Raw genomic sequence first — 25517 nt, 5'->3', positions numbered from 1 at the left:
GATCATTGTTATAATATAGCAAACTTGACAATCGATAAACGTTAGCCCATTATCGGTCAACGTTGAATCTTCGTACTTGTATGGTATCAAATTCCGAATCCGATAATCTCGATAGCACACGTAACGCATACCTTAGCACGACGAAATGTGCGTTTGCGTGTGTACATAATGTACGCCAAACTTGCGTATCATACCGCTACACGAGTGAGACACACAGACTGCTCGGTTCACGATCTGTCTGTAAATAATTTTGAGCTGTAAGCGTTTAATTCTATGACTACATTTTTAATTTGTTTTCTTCGAAGAATTTCACCATTTAGCGGTTGCGATCTAAATAATTGGACGTATTCGCGATATTAAAATTTCAAGTCTAGTTACATAATCACATTCGTTTTTCTATGCAAATATTTGATTGCGCGTAATAAATGAAGATGATTAACTACTTTCATCGTTCGATTCCTTACGACAATTTTTTATCGGCTTCCGTTTCTTAACAACGTTAAAGTTCAAATAATCTTTACTTCGAACGAGTCTGGTTATCTTCGTCATGGCGTACCATGTGAATGCTTTTTATGCGGTCAAAGTTCCAAGGAGCATTGACACGTCATTGGTGAGGAAAAAACGCGCTACTCAGTTTTACCTTCTTGCGGCTAGAGATTCAATGTTCCCTGCTTTTTTCCATTCCTCGGAGGATTCACCGCTTGAATAGTTGGTCGGCTCGTGAAGAAAGACACGGCCATGCCTAAAGCAAATAAAATAAAGTCGGGCCGAGACGATCGCTGCCCTCGAACGGGAGCGACGGACGGTATCGGCGAGGCAGCTGGCGGCGGGTGAGAGCAGGCAGCGAGCTCGCGCGAGTAGAGGCGCGCGGGGAAAGCGGGCGCGAGGCTCGCGAAGCGCAAAGAGAGCCGGGGAGAAGAGGAATAAAGGCCTAGAGTCGGGGCGCCGGCGTCTGGCGCTGACAGTCCATTAGCAGCGCTCGAGAGCAGGCGAGGCCGGGCAGAGGCATTCTTCGCTCCGATTGATTGGTCGGCGATTGTCCCCGTAACGATCCGAGCCGCGAGCCGCGAGCCGCGAGCGCGTCGGTGCGCAGCTTCTCGTCGGCCGATGCGTGGGTGGCGAGGAGGCCGCGCGGCGCCACGCCTCCGCGGGCGCGGCCACGCCCAGCACCCCTCAGCCTCGGCCTCAGCCACGCGCCCGGCTAATAATTTACGTCAGCGCCACTCTGCCCATTAGCAGTCAACTGCAGGCGCCTGCCCCTCCCGGCCCTCGCTCGTCCCGGGCGCGCCTCCGCGCCGAGCGCAGCCCGCCGACGAGCGGCGAGGACGCGCGACGAATCAATCGGCCGCTGATCTGCCCAAGTCCGAGTGCGCTTGTCCGACAAAGCGCTACTTTGGCCGATAGCGGCGGTGCAAACGCGAAGGGGGGAAGTCGAGGGGGAGGCTGGTCGCGTCCGGCGCGCCGATTGTCGCCCTAAAATTAGCCGCAGCGACATATTGCCCCGGCTCATGGGAAAATCAAGTGACGTGTAACTAACTGGTCTGTGATTATGCGCCAGAAAGCCAATTTGCCAGCTGGCCCCGCGCTGGGCGTACGCGTCCCGCGAGCCGACGCGAGCCGACGCGAGCCGCAACGCCGAGCTCGGGCCGCTCGGCTGGAGGCTCGCGGACCGACGCGCACCCGCCGTCGCGTGTGGCGGCATTGCCGCGCGGCGACGCAGCCTCGTCGGGCTGCAGCCGCGTGGCGCTCTTTGTCGGCGCGGCCGCGTGCCGCGCACGTGCACCCGGAATAGGCGGTTGCTGCTCTACACCGACGAGCCCCGCCAGCGGCAGCGCGGCCTCCTCGGCGCGCGCGAGGCGGCATCTCGGTGGAGTCGCCGAGGATCGTCCGACCGCGGGCGGCGAGGACGGGACCCGGACGCGCTCGTCCGCGCTGTCAGCGACAGAACGCCGGGCGCGGCGGGCGCGGCGGGCGCGGCGGCCGCGGCCGGGCATTGTCAGCGGCGAGCCGACGGGGGACGCGATGCGATCTGAAGAGGCCTATAATAGAGATTTCACGCCGCGGGCCGCGCGCAGCCCCCGGCGTTCTCACAGTAGGGGTGCGTCCCGGCCGCACGGACCAAACATCGCCCGCCGCCACGGCGCGTGCCGCTAAGTATCTGTTTATAGTCCGCGTGGATCCGTTTGCTCGACAAATTATTTATTGCTCGTGTGTTTGCGCCGCGACCGCTACAAGCCGTCATACGCGCGCGCACCGCCGTGTTTGTTGACTGGCGCTAACTCGCCGTGGCGAATGCGCGGTTGGGAAAGACAAACTTTGCGCTCGCGGCCGCCCGCCACTCGAGCCGTCTAGGCGCGCAGCCGGTTTTCGCAAGCTCGAGCGTTTCCTGGCTACGCGTTTTGGCTGGCAATCGAGCGGATAATTAGCGGCCGACGAGCGCGCGGCCCGAGAAACGGAGTGCAATTAGCCGTGAACGGGCGTCGTGCGAAAAGTTGAAAGAGAGAAAGCCGTTGGGGTGCGCGCGGCAATTGGATGAGCCGACAAGAGGGTCGTTGTCGCGCAATAGTTGCGGCCAATCAATTCACGCGGCCGAGTGCGCTCGACGCCGGCGGACTAGGCGTCGTTTGCATATTCCGATATTATCTCGGGCCGACTGTGCGTGGCGCTCCAACGACCGACGGCGCTCGAGTTTAAGCCACTTACATCCCCTTCTCTCTCTCTCTCTCTCTCGTTTTCTTCCAGAGGAACTCGCGCGCGCGCTTCGGCCATTTTCGCAAGACCTTGCTTCTCCCGCGCTCTCGACGATTTCGGATTTCGCTTCACTGCCATAAACGAGCTGCTTCGTTAACGGAACCACTTTTCTCCGGTTGCCCGTTTCATTCTCAATTTTCCATGCGTGCGTCAGCACCTCAAACTTCTTTCAATTCTCAAGAGTTTTCCACGATTATTCCGTGCGCGTTGAGCTGCAACCGGTGCTCCTTCAGATTTATCATCCGTGATGATCTCGATAATACAAGTGAGGCATTTTCTTCGCCGAATTTTTCCCTTGTAATGTCCATTAAATTATTCCAAAAAGTGCGTTTTTCAAGTACGTCGCGCATCAGCACCTAGGATGTTACGAATGCTTCTGCTTCTATGCAATTATCATAATAACTAGAGCATGGCTTTGTATTTGCAAATAACGTGGCGCGAGTGAGCCGAAGAGAACGTCGCTCATCCCAGCAATCGCGAAGGAATCTAAGCGATCCGACCGTGCATTTGGCAGCGCGCTCTCGTCATTGCCAACGTCATTGCCATCGAAACGCAAGCACCGATTGAATACGCAACGACAGCAACGCAATGCCTCAGCTCGGATCGCGCAGATCCCGCGAGCAGTGGCGGCGCGTAATCTCGTAAACGATCAATGGAAAAGCTCGTCGGACAATTAGCCGCAGCTGACGCGCGACGAGCCGCGAGCCGCGCGAGGGACGAGAGGCACGTCGGCGGCGGTCGGAAGGTGCGCCAGCGAAGAGCCCGGGACCGAGCGCGCACTGCGCGGCTGCCAATGACGAGAGGCCGGTGGAGCGCAGGCCGGCCGATTGGCCGCGAGGCTCGAGTCCGCCCACCGCGCGCGGCCCTGCCACCCTCGCCTCGGCGCGCCTCGCTCGAGCCGCGCGATGTATAAAAGCGCGCGCGCTCCCCGGGGAGCGCCTTCCATTGCCCAGTGGCTCGCCGAGTCGACGACGCCACGCGACCAAGCCAGCAGCCAGCAGCCAGCCAGCTCTGTCCGGCCGCGATGAGCGCCCACCCGGTCTTCGACTACGACTCGAGCGCGGGCCAGAGGATGCAACGCCACCGTCTGGCCGCCGCCAAGCCGGCTGACTCCTCCGGCGTCAGCGCCTGCTCCAGGTAAGCCTGCGGCCGCAAGCTCCGTTTCTCGACTGGTCGCTGTTCGCCGATGCATCTCGCCGCTCTGTCGTGCCGATCTAGACGGCCAGCGATCGGTTCGAGCGCCATCGAGGAACCGGATTCCGTTCTCGCGCGTTGCCAACCGACGTTTTAGACGCCGAATTACGCGGTCGCTTGCGGATCGTCGCTTTTCGAGTTCGATTAACTTTTCGATTAACGTTTCGCGTTAACAGCCCTGAAATCTGTCGCTTATCTGCTGAAAACGCCATACCATCCGTCGTCACTCCTCGCAAACTGCAAATTTCACGCACGCTTAATGCCAGTTTTTCATTTATCCTTATAAAACTCTTCAAATCGCTATTTCTAAATTTTGATAGCGACATTAAAAAAATAATGTTAATTCATATTGACGCTAGTAATAGATTACAATAGCCGTCGAAAGTACGTTCCTATTGAGAAGATATTTCTTGAACATTCGCCATTCGCTTCTTCATGAAAACAATACTCGACAATGCTCCTATCAGGAACGCGCATAGAACCGCCATACGTTTACCTTACCTTTTGCCGTCCGCGTTTACAAAGCACTCCTAGCCCCGTGGTTTTTCACCAATGATCGGGGGTCGAATAATCGTACAGTTCTAGGTGACTTATTATCAAAGAATATGACATCGTCGACGTACAAACTGAGCGTAAATTCAATTCAATTCGGACTGCTCTGATTCATTTCCTTACAGCTATCACTTTTATCTTGGTCTTGGAGTTTGCAAACGTATCAAAAACATGGAAAGTTACTTTCCAGGCTTGCAAAACTCACAGCAATAATGAACGCTATTATTATTGTTATATGTAATTGTAAGAGGACCATATTATATCCAGTGAAAGAATTAGTCACCTATCGGTTAACGAATGAAGAGTTTCTAATGGTGTAGCATTATTTTCTGTGTATAGTTTCCTGTCAATAAATTGTTTCAATTAGGTACACTGAGTCCGTTCAATAAAGTACTTTTTTTGTCGATTTTCTAAAAGCAAGCACTCGAAAAATTACTCGAAAATATGAATATACCGTCAGTACCAGAATGAGATATTTTTTGGACGTTTCCTTCGAGAGGCTTATCCATTTGTATTGTAATTTTCTCACGCGTAGAATCGTTACCAGATTGCTGGTAGCCTTCGAAACGAATGGGTTAATGAAATAAAGCATCGAAAAAATATGAGTCGTGACGGTCGTCGCGATGATTTACTGGATTTTAAGCTACCTTCGGAGTTACAATGGGCCAACGCAAGCTCTGGTTGAACGACGAAACTTTGTACGTTCCTCGTCAAAGGCGAAAGTTATTCAGAAACAGATTAAGAGTTGCTCGAACTTCTTTTTCGGCGCATTGCTCTTTCTTGCTTACTAGTTGCCAAAACCAACGAAAGCTCTAGTCAATCGGGCAGCTATTTTTCATCTTTGGGAACTTGAATTGTTTTATAAAAAACTAAAACTAAAAAGCAATAAATAGAATGCTCAAATGCGCAAAGCGGGCGATTTGATAACTTGAACGGTCGGAAGGACTGGAAGACTAGGTACAAGCAGTGAATGCTAATCGTTAGACGATTACAAAGGCCGAACGAATGGCATGTTTGCAATAAGGGGCAACGTAGGGTTTTGTAGTGAATGTCGTTTGAGCGCAACTTTTGCCATTGAGAATTGCAGCGGGCAGTACTACCTCGGGCCGAGCAGCGATATAAGCGAGGAAGACATCACAGATCTGCCGTCGTGTGCGTACGCGGGTCGAGGTTCGCAGCAGCCGGTGCAGCAATCGGTGCCGCAATCGGTGCCGCAATCGGTGCAGCAATCGGTGCAGCAATCGGTGCAGCAGCAGCAGCAGCAGCAGCAACCTCTGCAGTACCACATGGGCGTGACTCCGCCTGGTGAGTACAGTGCGCCGAGGGCGCGGGTAGCGCGTCGCGAGCGGGCCAGGCTGACGGTCGGGCGTTGGGCTTGTTGTTGCAGCCGAGCAGCTGGAAGGCGAGAGCGGCCAGCTGGAGGAGGGCTACTACCCGAACGGCAGCCCTTACAGGATCCAGAGGCACGCGGCCAACATCCGGGAGCGCAGGCGGATGCTAAGGTGAGAGAACGCCTCGAGCCGCCTTCGCGGTGGAGCGCGCAACGCCATCACGAGTGGTTGGGTGTGCTTGGGATTTTTAGCAGCATCAACTCGGCTTTCGACGAGCTGCGGGTGCACGTGCCGACGTTCCCCTATGAGAAGCGCCTCTCCAAGATCGACACGCTGCGGCTGGCCATCGCCTACATCGCCCTATTACGCGAGGTGTTGGCAGCCGAGCTTGACCCGCTGACTTACGTGGAGCGCTGCCTGCGCGGCGAGATCAACGGCGAACGCGCCGAGTGGAACACCAGTGGTAAGCCCGGCGCGCGCCTCGCGCTCGCCTCCCTCCCTCCCCCTCACTCTCTCTTTCTTTCTCTGCCTGTCGCAGATCTCACCGCACGGCTGTCTTGGATCAACTGGCAGAACCTGGGCGTCAACCCCAACCGGCGCTCGGTCCTCACCTCGCTCGCCCTCACCGCCGACAACATCAACTAACTGTCTCCCCCCCTCGTCTGTACATACGCGTCGCTTCTTCCCTCGCGCTTCGCCCGTGCAATACTGGGTCTCGCCGAAGTCTGCTGCCCGTCACGGCGCACCTCCGTGCACGCGCGTCTCTGAGAGCGAGCGCCCGTCGACTGGTCGTCGGTGCAGCCCGTCGTTTCGCGACAGCCCCGGCCGCTCGGCCAGCAGGTTATGACAAAAGAAGAGGCGCCAGACAGTAGAAGAGCGCGTGTGCGCGCGGACGCGAGTCGCCACGGAGATGTGCTCGAGGCAGCCGAACGCGACAGCGCTGGTGGAGGACCTGGAGCTGGTGGTGCCCGGCAGGCTGCCGGCGCGGCCGGGCTCGTCCGCCGAGGACGCGGAGCCGTGCCAGCAGGAAGCGGCGGACCGGCCGCGGACGCGCCGCGCGCGCAGGCGGCAGTGCGCGGCGCCGCGGGCGCGCCGCCGCAACCCGACGCGCTCGGCCGCTGCGGGCGCGCGCAGGGAGGCCGCGCGGCCGGCCCGGAGCGAGGCGCAGTGGCGCCAGTGGCCCGTGCACGGCATGCACGAGCGACCCGTCTACCACCCCGAGGTTAGTGCGCGCCCGCCAGCCTGCTCCCGCGCGGCGGCACTGCATTGTGCGCTTCCGCAGTTCGGCCTGGCGGCCGAGTACAACGGCCGGCTGTTCGCCAGCTTCGACGGCGAGGGCTACCGGGAGGTGGTCGACCTGGAGGTGGTGCGCGTGGACCCGCGCCTCGAGTCGCTCGACGGCCCGCCGCCCACGGCCCCGAGCCCGGCCGGGGCCGCGCCGCCGCCGCCGCCGCCGCCGCCGCGCCCACGCCGACTGCGGCTCGAGCAGCTGCCGCCGGCCGGCCAGGGCTCGCCGCGGCTCGCCCCGCTGCCGCTCTGCGACGTGCGCGTCTTCAAGAGCAGCGCCAACGGTCCTCGTCTCGGATTGCTTTGCCCCGTTCGCGGCGTGGAGCACCGCGCGATCGCTGACCGTGCGCTCTTCTGCTTCTCCGCCCAGGCAAGCTGTTCTTCGTGAAGGCCCCCGAGCGGCCGGCGGCCGGCGCGGCCCGCGTCGTCGCGGCTGGCTGTCGCGCGCAGTCGACGTCGTCGTCGTCGTCGCTGTCGTCGCGGGGGCTCCCGACGGCGGCGCCTCGTGCTAGCCAGCCGTCGCTCGCTGCCGAGCCGCCCCCGTCCGGCCAGCCGGCGGGCGCGCGCGCTCTCGACCTCAGCTCCGAACACCGCTCGCCTCGGCTGGGCCAGGCGCTCGACCTCTCGACCAAGCAAGCTGCTAGTCGGAGCTGCGAGCCCAGCGCGGTCGACGTCGCTCGGGCAGCCACTACCAAAGGTACTGCTCTCGGCACGCACGTCGCCCGGACGCACCGGTAATCCTTGTCCTCCTTTTTGCCAACTGCAGTCGCCTCGGCCATCGACTTGGTCCGCTATTTTCAAAACTTCGGCGCCGATGGCAGCATAGACGCGCTCGAGGAGCCTAAAAATCTCAGCTGACGCTAGGCCTGCTGTAATTCGCTACTATTTTCAAAGGCTTTATTGCGAGCACTATTACAAGTGAGCGTTCGATCAATCGCTACTAGTACATTTCCAACGGAGCTCTCGAGCGAACAATCGTGTGGACGTTGGTTTGCGAATGTTCACGGTGGTACGCAATGCAGCAATGGCGAATCAGTTGGCGGAGCCTGCGAAAAACATTGACACTCTTTCGGCCGCGGCAACGGCGAGCGTCCTACGTGACGGCGCTGCGATTGGAGTAAAAGTAGAAGCGCGTCTTGCTGACGAGCACGAGTCCGCCGTTGATGCGAGCGTGCACGAGGAGCAGCACGGTCACGAAGATCGCCAGGAAGATGGACAAGAGAGCAACGATCGCAAGCCGGCGTCGTCGTCGTCGTCCTCGTCGTCGTCGTCGTCAGTCCCGGCCGGGCCGCCTGCGTCTGCGGCTGTACCTGCCAGGGCGAGAAAACCGGGCGCTGCAGTGCGAGGTGGCTATGGTCGTGGCGCAGAGTGGTCGACGAGGACTCACCTCGGGCGCCGCTCGCACTCGCTGTCGCTCGGCGCGCCGTCCTCGCTCTCCTCCTCGCTGCTCCGCCCTCGGTCGCGCCCCTCGCCTCGCCGCCCGCTCCTGCCCCGGCACCTGCCAGACTCCACGTCCCGGCGCTCGCTCCGACCAGTGGCAATGGCGGCGTTGACCACCTCGACGACTGCCGACCGGGGCTCGCTGTCGCTGGGCGAGCAGTCGCTGGGGGCCGGGCTGGACTGCCGGTAGGACCGCGGCTCGCGCTCGCGCCGGGGCCGGCGCAGCCGTCTGCGCGGTGGCTGGTGTTAGCGTGGACCGGACGAGGCGGCGGGCGCCGAGCGCCGAGCGCGGAATTACCTGCGTTCGGACTGGCGTTCGGACTGGCGCCCGGAGCCGGGCCGCGCGAGCAGCCCGAGGTCGCGCGCGGCCCCGCGCCGCCGACGCTCGGCCCGGCGCCTGGCGCGCGCCTCGCCGCGCACCACGTGCAGCCGGTACAGCTGCAGCAGGATGACCAGGCTGTTCTTGCAGGTGAAGAACACGTTCATGTAGCTGACGATGCGGTAGTGCGCGATGAGGATGAGGCGGAAGGCGAGGAAGGGCGCGTCCTGCAGGATCATGTTGACGGCCACGGCCCAGAGGTCGATGCCGCCGCAGCAGCCAGCCGACGCCGCGACCGCGGGCTGCGGCGGCGCGCCCGAGGGCAGCCGCGAGCGCCGCGACTTGGTGGCGCTGAGCACCACGGTGAACTGCAGCAGCGACCAGGACCAGATGGCCAGCGTGAGGTAGACGAGCAGGCGCTCGCGCGCCACGCGCTCCTCCTTGAACGAGTCGAAGAACTCGATGATGTCGGCGGCCGTGCCGATGTAGACCAGCAGCAGCTGACTCAGCTGGTCGCGCGTCAGCTCGCCCTTGGGCAGCATCCAGCGGCCCACGATCAGCACCAGCATGAGGAACTGCTCGATGAGCGTGACCCAGGTCTCGCGCGCGATGCGCACGCCCGGCAGCCGCAGGTCCAACTGCGGACAGGCGCTCGCTCAGTGCTCGCTCGTCGCTCGGCCGTCGCTCGGCCGCCGCTCGGCCGCCGGGCCCGCGTCCGCGCTCGCGCTCGCGCTTACGCCCAGGCTGCGGCGCAGCTGCTCCAGTTGCTCCTCGGCACTCGCCAGCTCGAGCGTGTCGTTGGCGCCGCGCAGCCGGCGCTCCACCTTGTCTAGCTCCAGCAGCCAGATCGCCGGCACCACGCTGCCCAGGTACAGAAACACCGACGGGCAGAACCTGCAACGGGCCAACTCATCGACTCAGCGCTCGTCAGTCGGCGGCCCCGCGCCCGCCGACGCGCCATTTCCGGCCGTCGCTCACGGCGCCGGAACCGCGCCGCGCGCCCTCCGCCCCCAGTGCCGCTTTGTTAGCAGGGGTAATGGCCCGCGCGCCGCTCGCGTTTCTGCCAATTTGCGTAATGCCGCGCGCCGCCCCGCGACACACTCACCACTTCCACTCCTGATTGGCCTTTATCGTGAGCGTGAAGGTGCCCTCGAAGAACAGCAGGATTATCGGGCAGCCGAGGTACCAGAACGCCGGGTTCCGCTTGGAGCTGGCCACTTGCCAGATGGCCAGCAGACCATGGCAGGCGAACACCAGCCGCGTTATCACGGCCTTCAGGCTCGCGATGGCTTTGCCCATGGCTCCGGCCCTCGGTGAGTGCCGCTAACGAGCGGACGAGCGAGCGTGGGGAGGGAGCGGGGGAGGGAGCGGGGGAGGGAGCGCGTCCGCGGCCTCGCAGTCCTCCTCTGCTCGGGCGCGACGCGCGCGCGGGCCGCTGCTTCTGGGGCGCGCCGAGCCACGACTGCTCGCTACTCGCGCCGCGCTGCCCGCTCGAATCGCCAGCGCTTGCGCGCCGTCGCCTCTGCTCGCCGTTCGATCTCGGATCCTCGGGGTGCGATCGAGCAGACATGTCGTCCAGCGCCCCGCGAGGGCTGCTCGGGGGCGATCTCTCCCTATCGATCGGCAGTCTTCCAGCTGTCCGCCAATGGCCCGCCGTTTGCCGGCACGTCGCGATCGCCGTATTCGCGTGCGATTAATCGCGGATGGGATTGCAGGCAGGTCCACGCTTCGCCGCGGACCAGCAGTCGGCCAGAGTGTCGCAGCCAGCGCTGTGTGACGACGGCTACCAGCGAGCAGCCACGGCTCTTCGTTCGACTTACCTTACGCATACTGGCGCCGCACCGCGATCGTTATACATTTGTAATTGTACATCCAACGCACTATTATTGTTTATGACCGATTAATTTCCGGTCTGTCATGTAGAAGCTTCATGAATAAACGTTTATTGTTATTGTATTATATCCTTCGAATGAATTTCCATGTAACTGTTTTTTTAATGTGCTTTGATAAAAGGAATACAATTCCATTTCATATACCACATATTCATATACCACACCAAGAGATGTAGAAAATCAACCTTCTTAGTTTCGCCTTAAGTATGTCTAATAAAATGGGAAAAAACATACGATTCCATAATTTAGTATTGTATGATTGCATTGATTCAATGTCACCTCGCTAAACCTATTATTTTTAAATAATTTTCGAAAGTCACTCTTTTCATAAACATCGAGTTCCAATTAGTGATTAAACTGATATGTCAATGCTGCGTTAAAGTATACATACTCGAGACAAAACTAAGGAAGTAACTCTTTCTGTATCTTATAGCCAGATACAAACAATGGCAGCTCATTTTTTCGAGATAATTTGCATTATTGAAACGTGACCTCTGATGCATAATGTGTCACCAATGTTTAGCTGGCAATTCTAACAACTCCGCGCAAACAATATGAAAATAGGACACATATATACATGTAGACTTCCATGAGGCTCCAACACCAAACGTGGCAACTATTTTTCACCATCAGCTTCCAGTTATTTCAATGGCTAGAGCACCCAAATTGAGCACTCCATTCGATCCTTTGGAGCATTTCAAACGCAACGCAAATAGAGCATTTTCAATTTTTTTTTCTAAAAAATGCTCGGACTTTTGAAGAACTCGAGCCGTTCGACTCTTTCGGAGCTTTTGCAGAGTTGGACCGCCTGGCACGCGTTTTAGTCAAGATTGATTTTTGCAAAATTTTCTGTTTTCGTGAAAAATTGAAAAAACGACAGGAAAGAGAGAGTTTACTTAATTACCATACTTTATCTTATAATGGCAGTGTACTTACAAAAAGAGCTGTTGTGTGTAGTATATATATAAGCCGTATATGTGTGTGTGTGTGTGTGTGTGTGTGTGTGTGTGTGTGTGTGTGTGTGTGTGTGTGTGTGTGTGTGTGTGTGTGTGTGTGTGTGTGTGTAGTATCTTGATAGTGTATTGATGTAATAGAAAGCTTTTTATACTTGTCATTTAATAAAAATAGAAAATAGGTTTGTTCACAAGTTCAAGATTTGTAATTAACATTGTACTATCTATAAGTATATTTGTCAACAATTTATGAAATTTAACTTAAACATAGTACACCAGCGTTTCGACTTTATAGTCTAACGCTTGTATGTGCGTGTCGTGCGTCAGCCCGTACGTGTTCGTATGTGTTCAGACTGCTCAGCGCCGTACTGTCGTCAGCGTCGCCGCGTCAAGTCAAGTCAACCGATGATCAGTAACGCCTCACCGGCTGCCAATATCTACTTACATATTTAGTCTTCTTGTCACTCGGCAGTCAGCTCACTTACACTCATCGCAACAGAGACAACAGACCTCGAAACCACATCAATTATGCAGCAACAATTATTATTGCCAGACGTGCGACAACATTCACAAATACAAAGGTACAAACGTCTTTCGTGTCGTGTTTTTATTCATCACGAAGATAAGATACCTATACCCAGTCTCGCTATTACGCTTGCTAATTTATTGACAAGATTTATACCGATGCATCTGCCTATCTTTGTTCAACATTCAATCCTACTTATTTGTTTATCTTCTCTCGTTCGGATATTCCCAATGTAGCTTTCGTACTTTTTCCTTGAAACTCATTTTACAAGTTATTTTAAGAAAAGTGATTAGTTATAATATAATACAAACCAAACGTTCGTTCGTAATTTACTCCTATTATTTTTGTTGTATTAACATCGTTGGTTATTAGATGTACGTACATTGTACTTGTCAACATTACATAAACAATACAGTTTTAGGTTAGAAATGTACCTTCACTGACACGGACTTGCGCACTTTTATTTTATACTTTTCGTGTTAAATGATTTCAAATATCTGAACATCATTCTGAATAATCGAGTATGATTGCAATTTCATTTTTTATTAATTGATATTAATGTCATCATTATTATTGTTGACAATATTATTACATTCATCTTGTAAAAGTAATAATAATGTTTTCGTTATTTTACTACAATTAAAATAATAAATTATTGAAAATAAAACATTACAATTGCTATGGATTTATACTTTTGCATATACTGCGATAATAACATTGTAAAAGAAGTAATTACACACTGTGCTTTTAGTCTCTTCATTTTATTCTCTTTTTGTGATAAACTTTGTTAGTTACTTTAAACAGCTCATGATTCGTACTTGACTTTATCACTAGATAAGTCATTATTCAATTCAACAAATATTTTCATGTCTCGAAGTTTACTATAAGAAAGAATACTATATTTATCATTATCTTTTCAGATGAATGTTTTTTTTTACGGAATTGCCGGGGCAATTTTAATTTTGCTCCTTACCATCTTAAACTTTACAACATTTGTCAGACTCTTTTCTTGCTTGATAGTATTGACTTTAGGGTAAGTGAAATATTTAAAAATTAATGTATAAAAATGATAACTGATGTTCTATAATTATAGGGTTGTTAGTTGTGTATATAAAAAATACAGTTCAACACTTGAAAATGAAATTAAATCAAGTAAAGAAAATCTATCCCAAAGAACGAAAAAAATACAGGAGGTATATAAAAAAAATTTATAAACAATTTGTTCTTTTATTATACTAACTATATTAAGTAATAATAATTATTAAAAACATTATATTATCCAGCAATTTTTAGCAGAATCAAAGAAAAAGGTTGCATTCACTTTAGATAGAAGAGTTACAGGAAGTCATGTCATTGATGAATCGTTACAAGTAAAAACTTTGAAGACATACAAATAGTCTGTTATTATTTTTTTACTTTGGGAAGTCACAAGGGTAATTCTTTTCTTTGTTTTAGGAAATTTTAGATTTTGTCTTGAGAGACTACATTGAACCATGGTATAGCGTTCTTACCAATGATGAAGAATTCACTAAATCTGTGAGAGATACTGCTCAAAAAATTGCTATAAATATAGCAAACAGGTATGATAGTTTGCATATTTTTGTTATTTTAATGATTAAGTAAATTATTTGTTTGGAAATCATCAAAGGGTGAAAGAGGTTGATTGGATACCATACTTGACAACAAGACTTGTAGATGATGCTGCTTCACATATGAGACTCTATCGGCAAGCTCGAGCAAAATTAAAACATACACAGTCAATGCAAGTTCAAAAAGGTAGTAGCAGTTCGAGTACATCTGGTGGAACGCCTAAAAAGACCCCTACTCATAGGAGGAACAAAAGTGAAACAGATGTTTTCTGGTATTCTCAATCCAAGTTTTATATTCCAAATTTGACATCTTTGAATGAGCCTAAAGTGAGCACCAGTAACGAAAATCACACTGAATCTTTGGAAAAAATATTTTTTGATATGGAAGTGCAGATGGAGAATAATGTCATATGTCGGGATTTGGTTTGTACTGACGAGGCTCACGAATTGGCTTTTCTTGGAGAAATATCTGAGATTTTACTTTATCTCTTGCTACCAAAATCAGATTTTGATTGTTTAACCGTACGTTTCATCTTGAGAGAGCTATTGGTTAACATTGTCATTAGACCTCTACTTAATTTATTTTCGGATCCCGATTATATTAATCAAGCTTTTATTTGGCTGGTAATTTTCAAACTACATTACTGAAAGAGAATATTAAAGGCTTGTCAAATAAAGATTAGAAAATGCAATTTTCAGTGCACCAAAGACGCCTCTTTACCAAGCGATGTATTCCTAACGGTTATACGAATGACTGACAGTTTGGAGGAATTGATAGCTACGAAAAATATAGTTTGCAAAGAGATAGCACACTTACGTTCCAAAGACACAGGAGGTGAAGATGATCTTATCGTTAAGCAGCAACTTAATAGTCTGTTATACGTCAAGAAGCTCTTGGATAGCCGTATAATTGGAATGAAAGAGGGTCTGGACGCCGAGACTGATGGTCCAGTTCAAGATTGGAGTAGACTTCTCGTGCCAGGTCATAAGTTAGGTAAGTGAATTCATAAAACCGCTTGATGCCTTCGATAATCAATAAAATTAAATCATTCGAATTGTTATTAGTGAATCTGCCGTTGGATGAACTTTTGAAAAATAACATTGCTCTCAGCTACTTTATCGATTATATGACAAACATCAATGCCGAGGTTTACCTTTACTTTTATTTGAACATTTATGGTTGGCGCGTATCAGCTGAACAACAAATCTCTGACATTGAGGTACAGAAAATGCAAAGTGCGCAAGCAGGTTCTTCGTCATCGTTCGGGTGAGTTACCGACAAGCCAGGCAACGATGATGATTATAGAGCATCAAGTTTAACAGTGTGCTCTCGCTCAACAGCTCATTGAGGAAGAAAAATGCCGATCTTGATAATCTGAAAGAAGCGGCGTTGAAGATTTACCAGCAGTATCTAAGCGACAAAGCGTCCATGAAGCTCCAACTGGACGATGTTCTGGTGAAGGGTCTTGTGATTCGAATGAAATCCGAGTCTGTGAGGGAGACGTGGTTCGACGAGTTGCAAGCTTGCTGCTACGAGAAACTTCAGAACGAAGACCGTTTCTTACCGGCGTTCAAAAGGTCCGTTTCGTACTTGAAGATGCTTGCTGAACTGGACTTATTGAAAGATCCAACTTCGGAGGATGATTCTAAATCGTTGGATAGCATTAGCATTTCGAGTATCAATAATGAACTGGACACTCTGGACGAGCATGGCGAAGCGTCAAAAAGCACAGAGAAAGGTAAGGACTATATAAAGAAAAATTATCAAAAGGGGTGCGTCAATTTTGACAAATGTGTCAAACAGGCTGTGGTATCAATCGAGAAACAAAAAGTAAATCAAGCTCCTGCGACGAGTTGGACAGCGGGCGAGCATCCGCTGGCGAGAGCAAAGAGGACAAGGTTTCCCGAGTGTCGATCGAAAGTAGTGGCGGCGGTGGTGGCGACTCTATAGATGCGAGCTCGGAGCAGTTTCTAAAGCTAGACGCAACCTCGATAGCGTACGATCAAAATGCAATAAGGAAGCTGCAGCAGGGCCGTTTCGATCTGAGCGTCGAAATAATAGAGACTGGCATTGTGAATGATCGAGGCAAAACTTATGGGATCTACGCAGTGGCCGTCGCCAAAGTCTACGATTCGGGTTATCGAGAGAAGTGGCATATCTATCGACGCTACTCTGACTTTTACGATCTCTACCAGAAGATTAAAGAGAAGTACTACGATCTGGCGAAGATCGCCTTTCCAGCGAAAAAGGCCTTTCATAACATGGACAGGGCAGTGCTTGAGAGGCGCATGATTATGCTCAATGCCTGGCTGGCTCAGCTGACCAGGCCAACTATAATGGAAGGCCACCTGGGCCTGCAAAACCTCTTGCTTTTGTTTCTCGAGCAGGGAGACTACGACAAAGGGGTCAGCGGAGGCATCTCCAGGACTGTCGGTTGACTTCACTCCTCCCATTCCGTTCGACTTTTGGTCGTCACTTTAACTAGCCTTTGCTTTTCAGATTGATACATTGGTCAATCCCTTAAAAACGTCCATGAAGTCAGTGACTCAAGCTGTGAAAACCATGCCTGACAATATGCTGAATACGGTGGACGGCGTTATGGATAACATTAGTAAACTGTTTGGCAATTCGAAAAAGAATAGCGTCTTCTACGAAAGCGTCAAAGTCGGGGCAAGTCTCGACACGGAGGTATTTAATAACTCGCTTTAATTGCGTAACTCTCTATTATAATTCAATTTTTTGGCAGACCGACGACAATATCCCGTTGAGGATCATTCTGTTGCTGATGGATGAGATTTTTGACTTAAAAAATCGAAATCAATGGCTCCGGCGCAGAATAGTAACGCTATTGCGCCAAATCATTCGAACGATGTTTGGCGACATAGTTAACCGGAGGATCGTCGAGTATGTGTCCTATCTCACAAGTCCGAAGAATGTCGCAACGTATTTAAAAATATTCAAGTAAGCATTGAGAGATTAGATGATGAGTGACCGTCGTCGAATCACGTATTGCTCGTGTACATTTGCAGACACAGCTTTTGGCCGAATGGCGTCCCGGCGGATTCAAAACCGCCGCGCGATCCCGAGACAAAAAACAGGACACGCGTAGCCGCCAAAGTAGCGCTTCTGTCCTGTCTGTCGGACGAGCTGAAACATATCATAGGTAGCGAGACTACGCGCCGGGGAGTACTCCGGATTTTTGAACTTTTTCAACGGCCCGTACTCAATCGCAGGTTGCTCTACGTCTTGCTCGAGGGTATTATTGAGAATCTTTTTCCTCGCATAGATCTGCTGACTATTACTAGAAAACTTTATTCTGCTTCACCAAGAGTCAAAACGAAAATCAAAGGTTGATATCAAACAGCGCATCTCTATAAGTCTTGATTGTCTGTACACTCTTTCGTAATCATTCCAATCAATACTTAATTTTTACATTATTTGTCCCGAGACTTCAATTAATGTTTTAAGACTTATAAGACTCAAGATACAATGAGGTTATTAGGAGAAAAAAATGCGATTCCGAACAAGCTTGATCATCTATATTACTTCAGTTTTTATTTCTTATTGCTGATCCTTCACGTAACTAAGAAAGTAATAACAATTGACAAAGCGTATTGCGATTTTGATGATGTTGCAATAAAGATTTATACAAGAAACGCTGCTGAGTTCATTGCTAAGTAGAAGACGAAAGCAAAATGCCAACACGAGCAGTTATATCTTATATACCTATTTATTAATAATGAAAGAAGACTAAATCAAGACAAATAAATCTTTATCTTTTTAATAATTTGCCACTCCAATACAAGATGCAGTACAACTTGCTTGCTTTATCTTTTCAAACATAATAATGGTGTATAGATAGCTGAAAGAAGAAACCACAAAATAAATATATGTGCCTATCATTTTTCTTGTCATTTCCGGCGGCCATTGAAGAAATGGTTATTCAAATTATTTGTTCCGCGATCATTGTAGAAATCATATATGCTTAAAAAGTATTAAGCGATAGTGAAACTATTTTTTATCTATTCAAACTATTTAGAAAAATTATATAAGAGCTTATCTGTTTTCATTGTAATCCTGTTTCTAATTTGCATCTTGTGGCCAAAAAAATGTCGTGTAGACTTGTTGTTAATGTATATTTATTTGTTATTGAATTTGAAAATATAATTGTATAAATAATGATTATTCGAATATCTTTTTGAACGTATGTATTCTTAACTTAATATACCGTATTGTTAACATAGAGAAAAGCCGTATATTGCTGCAGACTAAACTACTTGACTACTTTTTACTTCTTTAAATATTCAACGAAAAGTTTGTTCTTTAGGCTGTATTGTTATGTAGATTATGTTTTCGAAAGTGTATATTATAAATAAATTTGGTTGGTAAAAGCAATTTTTAAATACGAGTAAGCTGATGATATTACAAAGTAATTAAACACATTTTCTTTTATTTCTTTCGTAATTACATAGTACTTGATATGATGATGATATGATGATATGATACTTGAGCGTAACACAGAAAATAGTGTAAAATGAACGGAAATATAAAACTTGCTTTTCTTGTATTGTGTCTCTGTAAGTATAGGTATGTACATAGCAACGTTTGCAAAGTTATATCAAGGAAGTACGATGCATAGGTAGCTTTAAAAAATTCTATAGAGTTTGATATTTTTACTTTATTAATAGTTGTATAAAATTTATTTTACATTTCATATACAGTTTTAGATATAATCGGCGCGCGTTTTCGACATCCAGGAGGACCCTTAAAAGACGAAAACGTTTCGTCGTTGTCTTTGAATAGTGCCGAAACCTTCAAATCATTTTCAGAGTAAACAACTGATATTATGTGACTGTGCAAAATATAGCTACCAAATAATGGAAATATTTGTTATATTGTATAGAGCTCCAGATTGTGCTTATAAACAGAAAAATGTGTCGTTTCTCCAAAAATATAGGTCACATTATTATGAACATTGTTGTTGATTTATTATCTATTATGCTACAGCAAAATTGAAAACTTATAAGTGGATGTGCACGAAAAAAATAGAATAAACCAATAAAAAAGATTTAATAAATAAGGGTCGACTTTTAATAAAACATCAGTGCTCGTTTGCTCTAAAACTGTTCTTCACACAGGTAAAAGTTGACACGAAGTGATTACGCAAGTGTTATATATACAGAAAAAAATGTCTTGCATCCCATGTCCTTGCTGCGCAGCCTGATATAAAAGTAGATGCGCAGAGTCCTCTCCACAATTATAAAATTATACGAATGCTAGAATTCGCGAGGCGCTATTTGCTAAGACAAACGATCGAGCGTCTTGGTCGAGTTTGCGGGGACCAGGAGATAAAGCAGGAACCTACCGCAGAAGCAACATGCGCAGAGCTTCCCGGAAAAGAAGAATTTGATAGGCGACCGAGGGAGGAAATTAACAAGCCGCTGCCCCTTCCGCTCTCCGTCTATGCGCCACTTGCGCCACTTGCGCCACTCGCGACACTTGGGCCGGTAGCGTGTAGCGGCAGCCCCAAGACCGATCACCTTGGACGCGACGCCCGAGGCCGAGAACGAAGAATGGGAAACGAATGGGAAACGAATGGGAAACGAATGGGAAACGAATGGGAGACGGGTCGTCTCCTGTAAAAGGCCTGGCCGGCGGTGACCAAGCGTGGACTCGTTAACGGAGACGCGAGCTCGGGGACATCGCGACAGGCGAGGCAGCCGACGGGACAGAAGCGCTCGGCCCGGGCACGAAGGCGGCAGCGAAGAGACGCGATGCCTCGGCAGCGGAGGCCGGTCGGCCAGCGACGAGGCAGCCGACGACGGCTCGGTGCTCGGAAAATCGATACGCGTGATTCACGCGCTCGCGTCGCCTGCCGCCTGGTCCTTTCGAAGGAGCGCGCGCGTTCGAGGGGGGGGAGGCGGGCGACGGGGGGCGCGAAGCCAGCAAGGGAGCGCGAGGGGACGCGAAGGGCGCGCAGCGCAGCCGAGCGGGAAGGGAGCCCGAAGGGGGCAGCGTCTCGGCAGCTCGCTCAGTGCCCGCGCGCCGCCTCGACCCCCGGGAGCTCCCGTCTCTCTCTCTCCTCGCTGAGCGCGATCGGCCGGCGATCTCCGCAGTGCGCGTCGGCCAGTGCCGCGCTCGAACGCTCGGACCGCCGGGGCGCAGCGCCTGCGCCGCCCGCGGCCCAGCCAGCCGCCCGACGGCCTCCTCCCTGCGCCGACACCGCCGCCGCCGTCGCTGCCGTAAGTTCTTGCTCACGCACTCCCGAGCTCCGCCGAATTGCGTGCTATTAGCGATGCTCTGAGCACACGCAATGCCGTCGGCGTCGCGCGCCTCGCCGCCCGATCGGAATGCGCCGGATGCGAGCGGACAGAGGACAGCGCAGGCCGCTCGCGAGCTCGCTATCGGCTGCGGTCGCGGATCGGCGACGGCGGCGGCGGCGGCGGCAACCCGATACGCCTGAGATCGAGATTGCGCGTCGCGGGTGCTCGCCAGCCGCGAGGACGTGGTCTCGGCGCGCGAGTCAGTCGAGGCAGGGCGCCCCGCTCGGATGCAGCTGCTCTCGTTCTCTCTCTCTCTCTCTCCCCGAGCTGCCGACGACAGTTGCAGCGCGACACGCGTGTCGATTACGGACGCGCGCTAGGCACAATGGGAGCTGCCGTTGCGCGACGACTAGACGTAGGCGAGGAGGCCGGCGGCAAGTGTCGCGCGAGTTATCCGCGCGAGTTATCCACGCGCGCGGCTACGGGGCGCATTGTTCGCGCAAAAACGAAACGAACTCGAGAGGCTCGAGGGGTTGCGAGCTGAGCGCTCGGAGCGAGGAGAGCGGGAGAGAGAGCGAGCAAGCGGGAAAGAGAGTGAGAGAGAGCGCGCGCGCACGGCGTCGGCACGCACACGCACGGCGGATACGCGCGAGAGCAGAGCGGCCGTGCAGAGGTGTAGACTTACCCCGTTGGTGTGGGATTACCTGTGCCCCGCGAGCCGCGGATCTGCTCTCCTCTGCTCTCTTCAGCCTGTCTGTCGATATATTGAATTACCACTTTTGCTTTACGCCAAGTGAACAGAGCGCCTGCATATAGGAAGCCAGAGCGCGGCCCGCCCGCGACAGTTTCTCTCGGGACGGCTCCGCTGTCGCCTCGGCTCGCCGAGGATCGCCAGTGTCTTCGCTGCGCATTCGTTGTCAGGAAGAACGCAGCCAGCACCGGAATCCAGCAGCAGCAGCAGCAGCAGCGGCAGTAATAGTAGTAGTAGTAGTAGTAGTAGCAGTAGCAGCAGCAGCAGCAGCAACAGCAGCAGCAGCAGCAGCCGTCGCCACGACAAGTAAGAAAGTAGAGGTACTGGCTTCTGTGCGTGCTGGGGTGCTCGATCAACCGCCTAGCACCATTTGAAATCAGTACTGCTCTTCTTAGAGGCTCTTCTCTGGCGCAACAGTCGAGCAGGCAGTCGAGTCGAGGAACGTTGTTCAACTTGATTGCATACGCACACGCACACGCCCATGTGTCAATGTCATCACACGTATGCGCATTGACTGGTACTCTCCATCGCGAGAGTACGGCATCAGCTCTTGCTGCGCGTTATACTTTGTCAACAGTCGATCGATGTGTACCTACAACTACTAATTACAACGCCGAATCGTCTCGCAATTGCGCAGACTAGCGAGACGCACGAGTGACAAGTCCATCGAGTACCGCGGCGTCGAGCGCACAGCCGTCTCCCGCGAGAGCACGGGCTGCGGCAACGGGACGACCAATAAATAAGCTAACTATACACGCATGAATGTACCTATCGATGGAGATGTCGCGAGGTGCGAGGCCGCAATTTACAGGAGGCGGGCGACGCGCCGCCGAGTTACGTGGACTGCTTGCCGCGGCTGGTGGCCTGCAGCCTCGTCCAGGTCTCGCCGAGCGCCTTGGCGAAGTGGTCGTCCACTGCGGACAAGCAGAGGCTGAGGTGAGCAGCCGAGCCCGCGCGGACGGCCGGGCGCGCGCTTACCTGTGAGGCCGGGCTCCTTGTCGGCGGCGGCGTTGGGCCGACCGCTGGCGTCGAACACGGCCGCGTACTCCTTGAGGCCGAGCGAGCGTTTGAAGTGCTCGTCGATGGCCGGGTCGCTGGGCACCCCGGCGCTGCGCACGCCCGCGCGCCGCTGGCCGCGCGCGCCCCCCGCCGGCGTGGCCGCCGCCGCGTCGGCCGGGTCGGCCGGCGGCGCCGCCGCGGGCCCGCCGCCGGGCGAGAGCAGGCCCGGCGCGGCCTGCGGCGCGGCGCTCGTCACCGGCACGATCACGCTGGGCCGGGCGCCGGGCTGCCGCGCCGCCGCGCCGCTGCTCATGTCCAGCGCCTCGCTCTGGATGGGGTCGCGCCTGCGCTCCCGGCGCCAGGCGCTGCTCGGCTTGCGCTGCAGGCCCGGCGCGCCCTTCGGCCGCTCCTCTGCAACAGTCGAGCGGGCGCCGGTCAGTCGGCGCTCGGCTCGCGGCTCCACGTCTGGCCCGACGACCGCGGGGGCACTGCCGGGCGGCCGGTCGCGATCGCGGGGCCGCGGCCGAGCGCTTACTCGCGGTCGGTAAGCGCGCGACTGCCGTGGCCCGGCGACTTATCGACCGCGGCGCGCCGATTGCCGCCCGGTCCGGCGCTCACGGGCACTCTTACGGGCGAGAGACATACCTTGAACCATCGTGGCGGCCCTGGACAGAACCTCGAGGGCACTCTCCACCGCGGACATGCTCGCCTCCACTCGCTCGGTCCGCCGGCCTCCTTCAGCTGTGAACACAATGCGAACGGTCAGTCGGCCTTGTCTTTGCCCAGCGCTCGCCGCCTTTACTTGGCTGTACGCGGCAAGCACTGCCCCGTCTAGTCCTCGTCTGCTCGGCGGCAGCGTGCCTGTGCTGCTCGACTGATAATTCAATATACCTATTGCAACTCGCGCTTCGCGAAAAAATTGCCAGTGTCGTCTCTGTTCATTGTTTGTCGTGTGTAGGACCTTATTAACTTTCGAAAGGTGCCGTATTTTTCGCCGCTTTAGCTTGACATTTCAGTTTGAGCGATCGATTATTTTCAGACGCGCTGTGTCCACTAGGGCGCGCCTTCGCGAACATTTCGGCCCTGTTGGGAATTGGAAAACCGTGGCAGCATCAAATGTGTTTCGGGCTTATCGAAATTGTCGATCGACGAATCGGTAATTCATCCTCTAACGGCAGGCCGAGGCGAACGTTTCTCGCGTCGCTTATCGAGTTCCAATAGTTAACATGTCTGCGGTCGAAAATTACGCATTGCAATCTGGAGCTTGTTTTTTCGAGTCAAATGGTAAGCATTTTGCATTCCCGCGGCGAACACTTAGATCGTATCTGCGAACCAGCCAAATGTCAAAATCTCCATATCTGCGACTGACTCACCACCACGATTCGCACGGACTTTTTCAAATTCTCTCTCAAGCGTGGAGATAAACAGAGAAAAAAGCGACCGTCTCTACCACGCGTTGATCGTTATCTTTAAAAGCCCAGTCAACGAATTGTTGAATAACGCGTATGATATTTTAGTCTTGCTTCACCAATCACATCCTGCATTGACTTACCGACGAAAATGATTATTCGAAGCTGCAAGCGCTCGGAAGTTGATTTGCAACCGGTATGTGTAAATTACATCGCGAGCTAGCTGCATTCAGCACAGCTTTGCACTAAGTACTGTCGCTCGAATCATCCGACGATCATATGTAAATTAAGCAATACAAACCATTCAACAAATGGCAATCGAAGTTCAAATGTGTTATCTTTATTTGTTATTAGGTCAGAAACAATAAGGCAACCACCACGTTTTCATGCGTCGAGAATGCGCCGAAAATACCTGAGAAAATAAAAGAACAAAAAAAACCAAGAGCACGAGAAGGCGCTTTATATAGCTTGAAAGCGAGCGCGTGTAGCACCAATGATACTCTCTCGCTCACTGAATTGTCCACTTTTTTTTCCTTAAATCAACAACATTTTCCAGCAAGCGTTCTTCAGCACGCGGTGATTGCTTTGACGCGATAGCAATGCGACGACGACGAGTCCGGCAGCCAATGCTTGGCGCCTCCAAAGAACAGTTCGTCAAATACGAATCGCCGTAGTTGTAGCCACAAAGGGATCGCCGAGGTACTATCAGGCTAGATAGGTAAGTATCTCCGGCTGTCGGTGGATCTTTTCTTCGCGTTGCTGACATCACGGGTTTGGAATGCGTTTTTGGAAAGACTCGCTCATTTCTTTTCACGGGCTCGAAATTCCTTCGCGTGTCCCCTAGTCGCTACGAAACCACGGACAATAGATAGCGAATGAAAAGTGCACAATCGATAGTCGCCTGCAGACGAGACCTGTCGACTCGTGGGAGTGAAGAGCGCTCAGCTAGAACGTTATCAGCCAGTCGGCTGGCGTAGGTTCACGTCGCCGGTGAGAATCAATAGAGGAATGCGGCGCGGCGTGAAAAAAGGGGGTGGCGCTCACTCGTTGCGCGCGCGTTATACCTATATGTATATACATGTTGCCACAGCCGCACGAGACAGAGACAGAAGACGTCCGCGGGAGAGAGAGAGAGAGAGAGAGCGCGTGTGCCGAGGAGAGCCGAGGAGGCGGCGGAGGAGGAGAACTGCCAGCCGTACATTCCTTTGCTTTTTACGAGCGCGTGCTTGATTCCCAGACTCTGACACGAGCGACGACTCATTACTGATTGCCGACAAAGCCTGATTTTGCAAGCTGCCTCGCGGAAAGCAAAGCTTGTTTGTTTCCATACTCCCAAACTATTTTTTGCGAGCTTTAACGATTTCATTTGTTTTATTAGTCGTTCACTTGTCGTTTGTTGGTGTTGTTGTCGTCGTTTGTAAGCAACACTCGGCCGTGTTTGCGCGATCAAATAGTTTCGCGGTGAGTTGAACACGTAGTTACTCGCTGATCCGGAAAGTTGCTCTGACAAAAGTCAAGACGTAAATCAGACGACCGAGGGGAGGGAGAAAGAGAGAGAGAGAGAGAGAGAGAGAGAGAGTAGACGCGCGACGAAATCGCAGCTGGTATTGAGAGACGCATGCGGCGCATTCCTCAGCACAACAAAGTCCTTACCTCTTTGGCCGAGTCTGCTGCTCTGGAATGTCACAGTCGCTCTCTTTGGCTGGATTGACTTTCTCTCTGTAGGATATTGAGCGCAGTCAGGAGCAGTACCCAGCTCGTGATCGGCCTGGAGTACTTCAAAAAACCAGAAAAATCACGCACAACTGCAGCAAACTGTGGAATGTGGAGCGCGCGCGCGCAATCTTGCACAGCAGAAAGAACGTTGGCGCGCAGGGGGACCGATAGCGGAGAGACTGCGGAGCGATGAGTAGACTAGAGGAACACAGCGAGAGCGCGTGCAAGTTGCGGCGATCCGCTACATAGACTGGCGGGCGAACGCTTGCCGCGCGCTCTCTCGACTCGAGTCTGCGCTACCTGTACCACTGCTACGCTGTTTTGACAGCGCCTCGCTCCGGCTCACGGAACGCAGTTGCTCTGTCGATGGCTCGTCGTATACGCGACGCCTGCACGAATTCTCTGCGTTCCATCTATACGAAAGCTATATACCTATATACCTTCTACGATTCGATCCTCTGTTAAATTCCTCCCTCTCTGCTGCCTGTTATCCGACCTCTGTCGCACCGCCGAACACGCGTCTCCCACTTTGTCTGCTCTATCT

The 25517-nt window shown here is 52.3% G+C and overlaps 4 protein-coding genes across 8 annotated transcripts; 2 read left to right on the top strand and 2 right to left on the bottom strand.

Annotated features, from left to right (window-relative positions):
* The first annotated feature begins 3602 nt into the window (after nucleotides 1–3602).
* Nucleotides 3603–6507, top strand: LOC131674337 (basic helix-loop-helix transcription factor amos). 2 transcript variants are annotated; one of them, XM_058952953.1, is made up of 5 exons: nucleotides 3603–3888; nucleotides 5585–5802; nucleotides 5885–5999; nucleotides 6083–6291; nucleotides 6367–6507. In XM_058952953.1, the coding sequence occupies exons 1-5, from the start codon at nucleotides 3776–3778 to the stop codon at nucleotides 6471–6473; spliced, it is 762 nt and encodes a 253-aa protein (XP_058808936.1). In that variant the 5' UTR covers nucleotides 3603–3775; the 3' UTR covers nucleotides 6474–6507. The 2 variants fall into 2 exon arrangements, with proteins under 2 accessions (XP_058808936.1, XP_058808935.1); XM_058952952.1 differs by having other exon boundaries at nucleotides 3625–3888; nucleotides 6080–6291.
* Nucleotides 6508–7821: 1314 nt separating this feature from the next.
* Nucleotides 7822–11007, bottom strand: LOC131674335 (transmembrane protein 26). 3 transcript variants are annotated; one of them, XM_058952951.1, is made up of 5 exons: nucleotides 9980–10304; nucleotides 9612–9768; nucleotides 8854–9512; nucleotides 8503–8784; nucleotides 8251–8425 (listed from the first exon to the last, which is right to left on the bottom strand). In XM_058952951.1, the coding sequence occupies exons 1-5, from the start codon at nucleotides 10171–10173 to the stop codon at nucleotides 8389–8391; spliced, it is 1329 nt and encodes a 442-aa protein (XP_058808934.1). In that variant the 5' UTR covers nucleotides 10174–10304; the 3' UTR covers nucleotides 8251–8388. The 3 variants fall into 3 exon arrangements, with proteins under 3 accessions (XP_058808933.1, XP_058808932.1, XP_058808934.1); XM_058952950.1 differs by having other exon boundaries at nucleotides 7822–8425; nucleotides 8854–9768; nucleotides 9980–11007; XM_058952949.1 differs by having other exon boundaries at nucleotides 7822–8425; nucleotides 8503–9768; nucleotides 9980–11007.
* A 1024-nt stretch (nucleotides 11008–12031) lies between these two features.
* LOC131674327 (sorting nexin-13-like) lies at nucleotides 12032–17189 on the top strand. Of its 2 annotated transcripts, none has more exons than XM_058952936.1 (13): nucleotides 12032–12300; nucleotides 13166–13278; nucleotides 13339–13438; nucleotides 13529–13615; nucleotides 13701–13825; nucleotides 13894–14458; nucleotides 14534–14828; nucleotides 14900–15095; nucleotides 15176–15573; nucleotides 15639–16264; nucleotides 16335–16523; nucleotides 16582–16796; nucleotides 16865–17189. In XM_058952936.1, exons 2-13 carry the CDS (start codon nucleotides 13166–13168, stop codon nucleotides 17187–17189), a joined length of 3234 nt encoding a protein of 1077 aa, XP_058808919.1. In that variant the 5' UTR covers nucleotides 12032–12300. The 2 variants fall into 2 exon arrangements, with proteins under 2 accessions (XP_058808919.1, XP_058808918.1); XM_058952935.1 differs by having other exon boundaries at nucleotides 12033–12300; nucleotides 14900–15101.
* A 4435-nt stretch (nucleotides 17190–21624) lies between these two features.
* Nucleotides 21625–25303, bottom strand: LOC131674329 (transcription cofactor vestigial-like protein 4). The gene is made up of 4 exons (XM_058952937.1): nucleotides 24911–25303; nucleotides 22494–22589; nucleotides 21828–22259; nucleotides 21625–21763 (listed from the first exon to the last, which is right to left on the bottom strand). The coding sequence occupies exons 2-4, from the start codon at nucleotides 22549–22551 to the stop codon at nucleotides 21684–21686; spliced, it is 570 nt and encodes a 189-aa protein (XP_058808920.1). The 5' UTR covers nucleotides 22552–22589; nucleotides 24911–25303; the 3' UTR covers nucleotides 21625–21683.
* Between the last annotated feature and the right edge of the window lie 214 nt (nucleotides 25304–25517).

This window comes from Phymastichus coffea, unplaced genomic scaffold, assembly GCF_024137745.1.
Source record: "Phymastichus coffea isolate CEN01 unplaced genomic scaffold, Cenicafe_Pcof_1.1 PCOF00231, whole genome shotgun sequence".
Taxonomy (NCBI): domain Eukaryota; kingdom Metazoa; phylum Arthropoda; class Insecta; order Hymenoptera; family Eulophidae; genus Phymastichus; species Phymastichus coffea.
This window is presented reverse-complemented; position numbering and strand designations above follow the sequence as displayed.